The 14,502-nt window shown below is 45.4% G+C and overlaps 1 protein-coding gene across 12 annotated transcripts in view; it reads left to right on the forward strand.

The window, feature by feature from the left end:
- The window catches only part of LOC123996554 (ephrin type-B receptor 3-like), a 103,825-nt gene extending 92,054 nt beyond the window's left edge, over nt 1-11,771 (forward strand). For all 12 annotated transcript variants that reach the window (XM_046299990.1, XM_046300040.1, XM_046299996.1 and 9 more), the window contains 3 exons: nt 779-978; nt 7,140-7,295; nt 10,936-11,771. In XM_046299990.1, coding sequence (XP_046155946.1) covers nt 779-978; nt 7,140-7,295; nt 10,936-11,044 — 465 coding nt within the window. In that variant the 3' untranslated portion in view covers nt 11,045-11,771. The remainder of the gene's footprint in view (nt 1-778; nt 979-7,139; nt 7,296-10,935) is intronic.
- Nucleotides 11,772-14,502: the final 2,731 nt, after the last annotated feature.

A 14,502-nucleotide genomic window follows, 5' to 3' on the forward strand; every position in this document is an offset into this window, starting at 1 on the left:
TTTCTCTTCCTACCTCCTCTCCCTTCTCATTCTCTTCCTACCTCATATCCCTTCTCTTTCTCTTCCTACCTCATATCCCTTCTCTTTCTCTTCCTACCTCCTCTCCCTTCTCTTTCTCTTCCTACCTCATATCCCTTCTCTTTCTCTTCCTACCTCATATCCCTTCTCTTTCTCTTCCTACCTCCTCTCCCTTCCCTTTCTCTTCCTACCTTCTCTTTCATTTTTCCTACCTCATATCCCTTCTCTTTCTCTTCCTACCTCCTCTCCCTTCCCTTTCTCTTCCTACCTCCTCTCCCTTCTCTTTCTCTTCCTACCTCATATCCCTTCTCTTTCTCTTCCTACCTCTATCCCTTCTCTTTCTTTTCCTACCTCATATCCCTTCTCTTTCTCTTCCTACCTCCTCTCCCTTCTCTTTCTCTTCCTACCTCATATCCCTTCTCCTTTCTTCTCTTTCTCTTCCTACCATATCCCTATCCCTTCTCTTTCTCTTCCTTCCTCACCTCACCTCTCCCTCTCTTTCCTTCTCTTCTCTTTCTCTTCCTACCTCCTCTCCCTTCTCTTTCTCTTCCTACCTCATATCCCTTCTCTTTCTCTTCCTACCTCATATCCCTTCTCTTTCTCTTCCTACCTCATATCCCTTCTCTGCCCAGTGATCACCCTATCCTTTGTATGCCTCTTCATTCAAACCCCTAATTCCCAAGAAAATATCTGACCCAGGTCTGATTCTAACCCACTCTTAACGCAGATCTCTCCTCTCTTCTCCTCTTCAACCCTCCAGGTTATAAACGCAGTGGAGCAGGACTACCGGCTGCCCCCGCCCATGGACTGCCCGACGGCACTGCACCAGCTCATGCTTGACTGCTGGGTCAAGGAAAGAAACCTCCGGCCTAAGTTCTCCCAGATCGTCGCAACGCTGGACAAGCTCATCCGCAACGCCGCCAGCCTCAAGGTGGTCACCAGCAGCACGCACTCTTCCGGGTAAGCCTATCAGCTATCACAACCAGTCTGACACATCTCGGCCTAGTTAGCAGATACCTCAAGTTTTCCAGAATAACTAGAACCTTGGAATATTCCATCCAGGATATCTAGAACCTTGGAATATTCCATCCAGGATATCTAGAACCTTGGAATATTCCATCCAGGATATCTAGAACCTTGGAATATTTCAACCAGGATATCTAGAACCTTGGAATATTCCAACCAGGATATCTAGAACCTTGGAATATTCCATCCAGGATATCTACACATCCTGGGAATTCTGAGAAAGTTTTGGGACCATATGTACTGGTTTGAAGTATGCAGCCTGTATTCCATTTTACTTCAACCATACCACAGGTCCACGGATGACGTAATCTCAATCGCACTCCAAACTGCACTTTTACACCTGGACAAAAGGAACACCTATGTGAGAATGCTGTTCATTGACTACAGCTCAGCGTTCAACACCATAGGACCCCAAAAGCTCATCACTAAGCTAAGGACCCTGGAACTAAACCCCTCCCTCTGAAACTGGATCCTGAACTTCCTGACGGGCCGCAACCAGTTGGTAAGGGTAGGCAACAACACATCTGCCACACTGATCCTCAACACTGGGGCCCCACAGGGATGCATACTTAGTCTCCTCCTGTGCTCCCTGTTCACCCACGACTGTGTTGCCAAGCACGACTCCAACACCATCATTAAGTTAACTGATGACACAACAGTGGTAAGCCTGATCACCGACAATGATGAGACAGCCTATAGGGAGGAGGGAGGAGACCTGGTGGTAGGGCTTGATCACTGACAACGATGAGACAGCCTATAGGGAGGAGGTCAGAGACCTGGTTCTAGGCCTGATCACCGACAACTATGAGACAGCCTATAGGGAGGAGGTCAGAGACCTGGCAGTGTGGTGTCAGAGCAACAACCTCTCACTCAATGTGATCATGACCAATGAGCTGATCGTGGACTACAGAAAAGGGAGGGCCGAACAGGCCTCATTCACATCGACGGAGCTGAAGTGGAGCGGGTCGAGAGTTTCAAGTTCCTTGGTGTTCACATCACCAACAAACTATCATGGTCCAAACACACCAAGACATTTGTGAAGAGGCCAAAATATTTACATTTTTCTCTATTTCTTGAACAGCATTGTTGGTTAAGGGCTTGAAAGTAAACATTTCACGGTATAGTATACAACTGTTGTATTCGGCGCATGTGACTAATACAATTTGATTTGATTTCTCAATGCAAATGTTGAATCAACAGTAGCTCTTCCAAGGAAGTTCTTCGACCGATGGCTTCACAATGTCTAGGTTTTTAGCCACATTCCTCTGTTGCGTTTGTGGAAAGAGCCCGGGGTGACCTACCTTTTTGTCCCTGCTTCAGGAGAGGGGGTTGAACAGGGGATCTGGAGCTGTAGTTATGGCCGGGAAGATTAAGTGAGGATAATTAGCTAGAGTAAGAGCGAGGCAAAAAAAAAAGAAAGACGGGAACGCTTTTAATTAGCTGCTAACGAGATTTTAAACGGCCCAGCGGAGAGGTGTTCCCCCCCCCCCCCCCCACCCCCACCGAGCCTAACGAGGGAGGAATGAGTGAGAGATGAGCTGCCGTGACATCTGGCATGGCGTTAGCGGTACGTAGCGGTAGCCAGGCTACGTTTGATTGGTTAGTTGTTTCAGTACATACAGTACAGGTGTGTGTGTGTGTGTGTGTGTGTGTGTGTGTGTGTGTGTGTGTGTGTGTGTGTGTGTGTGTGTGTGTGTGTGTGTGTGTGTGTGTGTGTGTGTGTGTGTGTGTGTGTGTGTGTGTGTGCGTGTGTGTGTGTGTGTCAGTGCCGTTTAAGATTAGGGAGGACAATTTTTTTTTTTAAATGAGCATGGCCTTATTTCTATTATATGTCTATTATATTGGATCTCTGTTCATTCATACTCCATTCACTCAGCTCCATGTAACATCGATAGGTTTATGCTACTACATCCTTCTCACATCATTTCCCTATACCCATCATGAGGTTGCTACAACCTAGCCTATGAATGAAAGTTTACAACGTAGGTTGGGAGAACATGTGTAGTGATCCAGATGACAGACAGTAACACATTCTTGCCTGCATCTCACTGATCTGGGGTGGACTCATTAGTCCAAACAGTTACAACTAAAACGAGAGTTTGGACTAATGAGTAATGGACTAATGAGTAATGGACTAATGAGTAATGGACTAATGAGTAATGGACTACTGGGTAATGGACTAATGGGTAATGGACTAATGAGTAATGGACTAATGAGTAATGGACTAATGAGTAATGGACTAATGAGTAATGGACCAATGAGTAATGGACTAATGGGTAATGGACTAATGAGTAATGGACTAATGGGTAATGGACTAATGAGTAATGGACTAATGAGTAATGGACTAATGGGTAATGGACTAATGAGTAATGGACTAATGAGTAATGGACTAATGAGTAATGGACTAATGGGTAATGGACTAATGAGTAATGGACTAATGAGTAATGGACTAATGGGTAATGGACTAATGAGTAATGGACTAATGAGTAATGGACTAATGAGTAATGGACTAATGAGTAATGGACTAAATATCCCAGTTTCATTCCATTTGTTTCCGTTTAAGAAATGTTTTACAACAGAATTGGCAATATGAATGATAATCTCAGTCTGTATTAGATAGAACAACGCCTGTGTGGAAAACAACCCTTTGGTTACCTAGGTTACCCTATTGACTCACAGTAAAAAAAAAAAAAAAAATACTTTAGTCAATTATTAAACAACATTTAAGAAAAGTACAACATGTCTGATGATTACTTTTCGGCATTGCCTGCTCCCTATTATTCTCACTACTCATGCCCCCTTTTCATGAAGACTCTAACAGCCACGGAGTGAATGAGTGCTAGCTAGTAACAGCCCAGAATATTTAAGCCAGCCAAGATCGACAATACAAACGAACGGACTGTACAACTACAAGTAGTGAGTGGAGTTACAAACGGATCGTAAAACAAGTTAAATGTCTTGCCGTTGATTGAATGTTTTCCACACAACGGGTCACCCACCCCGAATAGCCTGAAGCCATAGGGATCTTCTCACAGGCTCTATTTCCCTATGTGGGAGCATTGCAAACCGTAGGTCAGGATTTTTGACCTGGCTACATGTACATTGAACAACACAATTTCCCCCAATTTGTGGGCGTGGTCGAGGGAGTTTTTCCTTATTATTAGGAGAATAACGACTGGGACTATCACCCGCCACACACGGCTCGCTTTCATAGCAACCATATGAACAGCATCATCACATCTACGTGCGCTCCTCCTCTCACATTTTCCCGTTACTTGTTGACTTCATTATACAACACAACAGCAGTATGTGAATAGCCGAAAATGTCCTCCCCAAGCCAAACCTTCATACCATAACCGCTACACACAGCCTACATCATTGTCACCATATTATCTAACGCCATAGTCAACGTAGCTACTAGAGCTAACGCGTTTGTAAACCCACAATCCAATCCATGTGTACAATCACGCAGTACAGTGTACAGCAAGCAGTTTAGCAGTTACCTCCTGCGGGCCCCAGTGGTAATAAATTAATACAACCGAAAGCTTACCTAGACTTTAAAGAATTGGAGTGTTGGATAGCCAGCTAGCTAACAGAAATATTATTCCTCTTTGTTTGAGTCAGGTTGTTGAGTAGCTCCATTAGCTAGTGAAACTTCCAATAGGAAACAGGTAGCCAAAAACAGTCTTCCAATAGGAAACAGGTAACCAAAAACGATCTTCCAATAGGAAACAGGTAGCCAAAAACAGTCTTCCAATAGGAAACAGGTAACCAAAAACGATCTTCCAATAGGAAACAGGTAACCAAAAACAGTCTTCCAATAGGAAACAGGTAACCAAAAACAGTCTTCCAATAGGAAACAGGTAGCCAAAAACAGTCTTCCAATAGGAAAGAGGTAACCAAAAAATCTTCCAAAAACGTAACCAAAAATCTTCCAATAGGAAACAGGTAACCAAAAACAGTCTTCCAATAGGAAACTTCTTCCAATAGGAAACAGGTAACCAAAAACAGTCTTCCAATAGGAAACAGGTAACCAAAAAAAACAGTCTTCCAATAGGAAACAGGTAACCAAAAAACAGTCTTCCAATAGGAAACAGGTAACCAAAAACAGTCTTCCAATAGGAAACAGGTAACCAAAAACAGTCTTCCAATAGGAAACAGGTAACCAAAAACAGTCTTCCAATAGGAAACAGGTAACCAAAAACAGTCTTCCAATAGGAAACAGGTAGCCAAAAACAGTCTTCCAATAGGAAAGAGGTAACCAAAAACGATCTTCCAATAGGAAACAGGTAACCAAAAACAGTCTTCCAATAGGAAACAGGTAACCAAAAACAGTCTTCCAATAGGAAACAGGTAACCAAAAACAGTCTTCCAATAGGAAACAGGTAACCAAAAACAGTCTTCCAATAGGAAACAGGTAACCAAAAACAGTCTTCCAATAGGAAACAGGTAACCAAAAACAGTCTTCCAATAGGAAACAGGTAACCAAAAACAGTCTTCCAATAGGAAACAGGTAACCAAAAACAGTCTTCCAATAGGAAACAGGTAACCAAAAACAGTCTTCCAATAGGAAACAGGTAACCAAAAACAGTCTTCCAATAGGAAACAGGTAACCAAAAACCTTGAGGAAACACCAGTTGAGTTGTATCCGCTCAGATGTGTGCCCCTCATAACATCAGACATACTATCTCAGTGGCCTCTCCCAGTAAAACAACTTCTAGCCTGATCCAAGACCTTTCCAACGACCTTAAGGACTTGGAAAGACCAGGCCGGACAGCTTTCCCTTCAACGCAAGGCTTCAGAGAGTGGCTAACAATGGTCTATTAAGAGGGAACTGTGACTGAGGGTTAATGGCAGCTAGCCCCAACCCTCAGGGCCCCGAAGCACAGGCCTTATTAAACTTCACTCCTTCTATCCATCTGCAGCACTCACCCCTTCAATGGAGCCTCTGTAGCCACTTGTAATAACTTCTACCCTGTCCCCCCCCCCCCTTATGGATCTAATGCCATCAAACGACAAGGATCAACAGAGCAGAGAATGGACAGAGAGAGAGAGAGGAAAGAGAGAGAGAGAGGAAAGAGAGAGAGAGAAAGTGGTCGTCTTTCTACTCCCCTGTTTCTTTCTGTCCTTCTCCCTTTATTTCACCCTCGCACTCCTTCTCTCTTCTCGAACTTCCACCACTGTTTATATAAATGGCAAGGTAGCCCCCTATTCGTGACATTAATTAGGCGTGTTTTTAAAAATGTTTTATAGTGTCTGAGGGCCTCATTGGGTGTTAACCGCTGTACACACACACACACACACACACACACACACACACACACACACACACACACACACACACACACACACACACACACACACACACACACACACACACACACACACACACACACACACACAGGCACATACATGCACGCACACACGCGCACACAGGCACACACACATACACAGGCACACACACACACACACACACACACACACACACACACACACACACACACACACACACACACACACACACACACACACACACACACACACACACACACACACACACACACACACACACAGGCACACACACACATGCACACACACACACACACACACACACACACACACACACACACACACACACACACACACACACACACACACACACACACACACACACACACACACACACACACACACAGGGACACACACACACACACACACACACACACACACACACACACACACACACACACACACACACACACACACACACACACACACACACACACACACACACACAGGGACACACACACACACACACACACACACATGTTGATATTACACAAGCATCTCCACGATGTCTGGGAGATTATTGATGTTTGTCCACCTCTGCCATATTGTGTTGCTTTGGTCGTCACACCAGTCCGAGCCTCCAAGCCAGTCTCCAACGGTTACGTCGGGCGGCTGGGACAGTTGACCTTTGACCCTACAGGGGTGGGCGAGGGGGGGAGAGCGAGGTGGCGTTCGGGGGTGAGGTTTGGTCAGTGATGGAGGCGAGGCGTGACCTTAACCCTCTTTCTTTTTGTCTCCCCCTGTAGGGCGTCGCAGCCCCTGCTCGACCGATGCGTCCCCGACTACACCACCTTCACCACCGTGGGAGACTGGCTGGACGCCATCAAGATGAGCCGCTACGGTGACAATTTCCTCAACGCCGGATTTGCCTCCTTCGACCTCGTGGCCCAAATGACAGCAGAGTGAGTGAAGAAAGAGTCGATTCAGATCGTTGAGTTCAACTGGGGTCAATGTCACGGACAAACAGCAGAGTTATTAAATCTGGTTGGCTGTCTGCAGTGTGAATTAGGTCAGAGTTGGGTTCAGAGAAATTCCTGATACACTTCGAATTGTGGCACATAATGGAGGCCGCTGTTTTCACTGACCCTAACCCAAGGCTGTTGTTTTCACTGACCCTAACCCACGGCTGTTGTTATCACAGACCCTAACCTAAGGCTGTTGTTATCACTGACCCTAACCCAAGGCTGTTGTTATCACAGACCCTAACCCAAGGCTGTTGTTATCACAGACCCTAACCCAAGGCTGTTGTTATCACTGACCCTACCCAAGGCTGTTGTTATCACTGACCCTAACCCAAGGCTGTTGTTATCACAGACCCTAACCCAAGGCTGTTGTTATCACAGACCCTAACCCAAGGCTGTTGTTATCACAGACCCTAACCCAAGGCTGTTGTTATCACAGACCCTAACCCAAGGCTGTTGTTATCACTGACCCTAACCCAAGGCTGTTGTTATCACTGACCCTAACCCACGGCTGTTGTTATCACAGACCCTAACCCAAGGCTGTTGTTATCACAGACCCTAACCCAAGGCTGTTGTTATCACTGACCCTAACCTAAGGGTGTTGTTTTCACTGTGTTCACTGTGATTTGAGTGAGAGACCATCGGGGATGAGATAACCAGAGAGCTCAACCCCAGAGCTTGACCCTGAGTGGCAGTAAAAGACAAGAAAAGCACAACTTCTAGAGGCTCTTCCTCTTCCTGGAGAGAATTAATTCAGTGTAGCAAGGACCAATCGCGGAGGGTTTAAAGTAATAGGTAATCAGGAAAGGACCAATAAAAGGGCTCCATTCTGGAGCAGACACAAATGAAAGCCTAACAGGAAGGGCGTGATGTACTCTCCTCCCTAGTGCCTCACGACACCGCCACTTTAAGCAATAAGGACGTATAGTCGACCCAGAATTCGATCGCGTTCGTAAAAGAATGCAACGTTTTGAAACACTTTGCGATACAAAATGAAGATGAAAAGTGTCTCATTGTACAAGTCCTGGTAATCCCTCCCTTGTTTCAGTCTGTTTTCTTCCACTTGAGGCCTAATGAACACAACCCTGATTTCAGAGCCAGGTTGGCAAGCTATTTATGTAACAGGAAATGTGTGTCAAAGAGGTCACGGAAATGGGGCCAGTTATGATCAAATAAAGGAATTAGGATAATAATGATTAATATATTATCCTCGTTAGGTGGATAATAAAGGGGATGGATGCGGAGGTGATTTGTTTCAATTTGTCAGGCTGACAGGTGTGCTGTACAGTGGCTCTCTCTCCTACCCATAATGGCTAGTAATTCCTCTAATGGTGGATCATTTATCATCATTTCATCCTCCGTCGTTGAAGTGATGAGAACAAAAAAAACAACAATTTATTTATGCGAAATTTGCTGCCATGGACAGTGCTCTATTTTTGAGCCTGTGTGTGTGTGTGTGTGTGTGTGTGTGTGTGTGTGTGTGTGTGTGTGTGTGTGTGTGTGTGTGTGTGTGTATGTGTGTGTGTGTGTGTGTGTGTGTGTGTGTGTGTGTGTGTGTGTGTGTGTGTGTGTGTGTGTGTGTGTGTGTGTGTGTGTGTGTGCGCAAAATGGAGAGGACGACGGAAATGTGCAGAGGGCATAGTGTCTGTGAAAGAGGTGGAATGTGTGTGTGTGCGTGTCTTTGTCTGTGTGAGCGGAGAGTACGCAGACAGGCGCTGGGGTCCTCGTGGTTTGCTAATCGTTCTTCCAGACCGCCGACCGTGGTTTGCTCTCTCTCCTTCGTTATCGGCGTTGGGAAAACAAAACGAAATAGCGGAAAAGAGAGTCCTTGTGTTATTATTCCTAACAATCCGGTACATGAGGCCTTTTGAGTTAAACCAACATCACTGAGACGATTAGATTACTGACGCCAGCCAAACAGGTGCAGCTTTCTTTCAGAGCAGCCATTCTAAAAAAAAAATTCCTTATTAAGTATAATAAATAATTCTGTGTGAGTGTCAGTGTTTTCAGATTTCCTCCATTGCATCTCACATTTAGTGAGTGAATGCTCCCTGTCCTCTTTTCAACTACGAAACAGACAATGAGATGTTTTTCAGAGCTGCCCTGAATGGTCAAACGACCAATTAGTGGGGGGGGGGGGGGTAAATCTGAATTGGGGGGGAGAAACGCAGCCTGAGAGAAACAGACAGTTTACTAGACTGTTATTAAGACACATCGACCTGGGTGACTGATTGATTAAAATGATGGATTGCTGACTATTCTCTTTCAAGACTGCTTTGCCATCTAACTGATGATTCACCATGGAATCACCAACCAGTTGACTCACTGACTGTGAAGACTAAATGATTCACCATGAAATGAGTGGTTGACTCTCTGACGGAGTGGTTGACTCGCCGACTGACTGGTTGACTCTCTGACGGAGTGGTTGACTCGCCGACAGAGTGGTCGACTCGCCGACAGACTGGTTGACTCGCCGATTGACTGGTTGACTCTCTGACGGAGTGGTTGACTCGCCGACTGACTGGTTGACTCGCCGACAGATTGGTTGACTCGCCGACCGACTGGTTGACTCGCCGACAGACTGGTTGACTCGCCGACAGACTGGTTGACTCGCCGACAGAGTGGTTGACTCGCCGACAGACTGGTTGACTCGCCGACAGACTGGTTGACTCGCCGACTGAGTGGTTGACTCGCCGACTGACTGGTTGACTCCCCGACAGACTGGTTGACTCGCCAACAGACTGGTTGACTCGCCGACTGAATGGTTGACTCCCCGACAGACTTGTTGACTCGCCGACTGAATGGTTGACTCGCCGACTGACTTGTTGACTTGCCGACTGAATGGTTGACTCGCCGACTGACTGGTTGACTCCCCAACAGACTGGTTGACTCGCCGACAGACTGGTTGACTCGCCGACAGACTGGTTGACTCGCCGACAGACTGGTTGACTCGGCGACAGAGTGGTTGACTCGCCGACAGACTGGTTGACTCGCCGACTGACTGGTTGACTCGCCGACTGAGTGGTTGACTCGCCGACAGACTGGTTGACTCGCCGACAGACTGGTTGACTCGCCGACTGACTGTCTGCTGCAGGAATGACTGATGAAGGACTTCCTCTGTTTGGTTCCTTATTAATAACTGGCTGGCTGGCTGTCTGGCTGGCTGTCTGGCTGGTTGTCTGGTAGACAGGTTTTAGTGTTGGCCCACAGTAGCGGAAATCACTGTTTAAACATTAACCTCCCCTCCCCATTACCACTGCCCCCCCGCCCACCTGCCAGGATATTAAAGTATGTTACATCTGGCCCAGGTACACTGAGGAGTGTCACCATTTTGTTGTCACGATCTTAGGAAGTCATTGTATTTAGTGTACACAGAGGCCTGTTAATCTGACACTGTTCCCACAGTGTCCAACTGTATGTCCTCTAATGTAAACATTTTGGGAAGCCTATTGGGAAGCCCATGTCTTAATGGTTGATACAGTATACATCTTCAAGACTATGATGTATGATTCTATTACTGTTTATGTCTGACCCACCTCTCCCTCTCTCTCTCTCTCTCTCTCTTCTTTACTCGACTCAGAGATCTTCTTCGGATAGGAGTGACATTGGCAGGCCACCAGAAGAAAATTCTAGGCAGCATTCAGGACATGAGACTACAGATGAACCAAACACTACCTGTCCAGGTCTGAGATGGACCAACCAGAGAGAGAGAGAGAGAGAGAGAGAGAGAGAGAGCCAATAGGAAACCCTAGCTGCCTGACCATCTCAGCCAATCAGATGAAGACAAAACCTGGCTTGCAGTGCCTCGAAGGGACTAGACGTTGTTTCTTCTTCTTCTGTCTTCCGCGCCAATGTTTCCTGTTGTGTTCTATGTTATTAGTCCCACGTTTTGACAAGATTTAGCTGAATGATTTTTGTATAAAAAAAATGTTTCTAAAGAGAAGAAACGAAACCCATAATCCCATGCGTGCCTCATTTGGTCCAGTGTGGGGTGATCGTTTGCATGCGCGCGTGTGTTTTCGTGAGGATGGCTGGGACTCAACCCCTCCACCCAACCCATCTCCTTGTATCCTGAACTTGGTCATCCTCCTGTGAAAACCCATCTCCTTGAACCTTGAACCTTGACCCTAACATCTGTCGGACAGCCCCCCTGACGGACATTAAAGTTGGAAGTGGACGAACACTGTTTGAGTATAAAAATACAGAAAAAAAAGCTGAAAAAGTGAACAAGCGTTCGCACACAAAAAAATGAAGTGTTTGGACACGATAGATGAAGTCCCTCCCATGCTACAACTTGTTTTAGTGTGTGTGTGTGTGTGTGTGTGTGTGTGTGTGTGTGTGTGTGTGTGTGTGTGTGTGTGTGTGTGTGTGTGTGTGTGTGTGTGTGTGTGTGTGTGTATGTGTGTGTGTGTGTCTGTGTGTGTGTCTGTGTGTGTGTGTCTGTGTGTGTGTGTCTGTGTGTGTGTCTCTGTGTGTGTGTGTGTGTGAGTGTGTGTATGTGTGTATGTGTGTGTGTGTGTGTGTCTGTGTGTGTGTGTCTGTGTGTGTGTGTGTGCGTCTGTGTGTGTGTCTCTGTGTGTGTGTGTGTGTGTGTGTGTGTGTGTGTGTGTGTGTGTGTGTGTGTGTGTGTGTGTGTGTGTGTGTGTGTGTGTGTGTGTGTGTGTGTGTGTGTGTGTGTGTGTGTGTGTGTGTGTGTGTGTGTGTGTGTGTGTGTGTGTGTGTGTGTGTGTGTGTGTTATTCCCCATCTTCATATTGAAGGTGTACTATTATGCACAAGGCCACTGAGAAGGACGTGGAGGAGAAGTGTAAAGGGTGGAAAATAAGAAGATCACCAGAGGTCAAATGAGAGCATCTGAGATGGCCGCGCTAGTTTGGCCCCAAAAGTCTCCGACCGACCTCTTTCTAAGACGTAGGGGAGAACATTGGCTCATATGCCTCATCAACTGTGTCTGTCCTACTATGATAAATGTTGTCTATTTGTTTTTATCAGCTCTCCATTTACATTTTCTGTTCTATAGTTATTGGGGTTTGTGTTTCAAGATAGTACTTCCTGTTTGGGCTGGTCAGAGTTTAGTACTTCCTGTTTGGGCTGGTCAGAGTTTAGTACTTCCTGTTGGCTGGTCAGAGTATAGTACCTCCTGTTGGACACTTTGATGTTGGGGAGCTAGGCGAGGACTGTGGCAACATACCTGACCGACCGGCCTTTTGTGTGTGTGTGTGTGTGTGTGTGTGTGTGTGTGTGTGTGTGTGTGTGTGTGTGTGTGTGTGTGTGTGTGTGTGTGTGTGTGTGTGTGTGTGTGTGTGTGTGTGTGTGTGTGTGTGTGTGTGTGTGTGTGTGTGCGTGTGTGTTTATGAATGCGAGAGTGTAACAAGTTACACACACATAATGTACAATGCAGCTTCAGCTATATCCCCACTGTGGAGAATTAGCGCATGAACTGAACAGTGACAAGGAGCAACAATTATATATCGGAAACAGTTACGCTTTATTCTGTGGACAAACTGTTAATGTTTTTATTTTTATTTTATTGAAATACAAAATGTTTGGAAATATACACTATATGCATCAACAATAGAGCAGACACGTACCTTTCTTTTTACATTTATCTGGATGTTAAATTGATCCAAAAACTCAAGTTAAATTTCTCTACTTCCACCCACTGTATTTATTTCTCTCCCCACTTGGACAACAGCCCATTTGAACTGTGGACTTTATTCAAAAGAATGGTGAAGAGGAAACAGAAGTTCCAAGAGGATTCAGTAAATGAATTAATGATTATAAAAAAAAATGCATATAAAATTGGATATTGTATTTTTGTTGTTGTTCTAAACAGCCTGTACATGTTTTGTAACAAAAATAAGATAAATAACATGAAAACAAAATGGAGTTTGATCAACTGGGAAAGTGTTATTGTGAGATTGATAATTTGATTCCAAGTGAAATGAGCAGATAAAGAGAGACTATTTAGAGAGAGCAGATAGAAAGAGAGAGCAGATAGTTAGAGAGAGCAGATAGAAAGAGAGAGCAGATAGTTAGAGAAAGTAGATAGATAGAGAACGCAGATAGATAGAGAGAGCTTATTCATGTAGAGAGAATATAGAGAGGGCAGACAGAGAGAGCAGGGAGCAGATAGATAGAAAGAGAGAGAGAGCAGATGTACTAAGAGCAGATGTAGAGAGATGACAGAGTGAGAGAGCAGATAGAGAGAACAGATAGAGAGAGAGAGAGAGCAGAGCGAGATCAGATAGATAGAGAGCAGGTAGATAGAGAGCAGATAGACGGAGAGAGCAGATGGAGAGAGAGAGCAGCGAGAGAGAGCAGCTAGATAGAGAGAGCAGATAGAAAGAGAGAGCAAATAGAGAGAGCAGATAGATTGAGAGCAGATCTAGAGAGAGAGAGAGAAAGCAGATAGAGAGAGCAGATAGAGAGAGATAGCATAGAGAGAGAGAGCAGATAGAGAGAGAGAGCAGATCTAGAGAGAGTAGATAGAAAGAGAGCAGATCTAGAGAGAGAGGGAGCAGATAGAGAGAGAGCAGAGAGAGAGAACAGATTGAGAGAGATAGCATAGTGAGTGAGAGAGCAGATAGAGAGAGAGAGCAGATTGGCCCGAGAGCAGATAGATAGAGATAGATAGATAGATAGATAGATAGATAGATAGATAGATAGATAGATAGATAGATAGATAGATAGATAGATAGATAGATAGATAGAGCAGATGGAGAGAGAGTGCAGAGAGAGAGAGAGAGAGAGCAGACAGCGAGGGATTGAAGAGGAATAGAAAAAGAGAGAGAGAGAGAGAGTGAGGAAGTGAGAAGTAGCGAGTAGTTAGGGACCGCTGCAGTTAGACGTTTCGTGCATAGGTTGGAGCATGTCAAGGGGTTGTAAAACCGTAGTTACCCCGTAGTTACCCTGTGGTTACCCCGTAGTTACCCCGTAGTTACCCCGTAGTTACCCTGTGGTTAGACCATAAGAGGTATACATGCTGCTCTAACAACCTTACTCTCCCTTCCCCGTAGTTACCCCGTAGTTACCCGTAGTTACCCCGTAGTTACCCCGTAGTTACCCCGTAGTTACCCTGTGGTTAGACCATAAGAGGTATACATGCTGCTCTAACAACCTTACTCTCCCTTCCCCGTAGTTACCCC

Source organism: Oncorhynchus gorbuscha, linkage group LG02 (genome assembly GCF_021184085.1).
Source record: "Oncorhynchus gorbuscha isolate QuinsamMale2020 ecotype Even-year linkage group LG02, OgorEven_v1.0, whole genome shotgun sequence".
Taxonomy (NCBI): domain Eukaryota; kingdom Metazoa; phylum Chordata; class Actinopteri; order Salmoniformes; family Salmonidae; genus Oncorhynchus; species Oncorhynchus gorbuscha.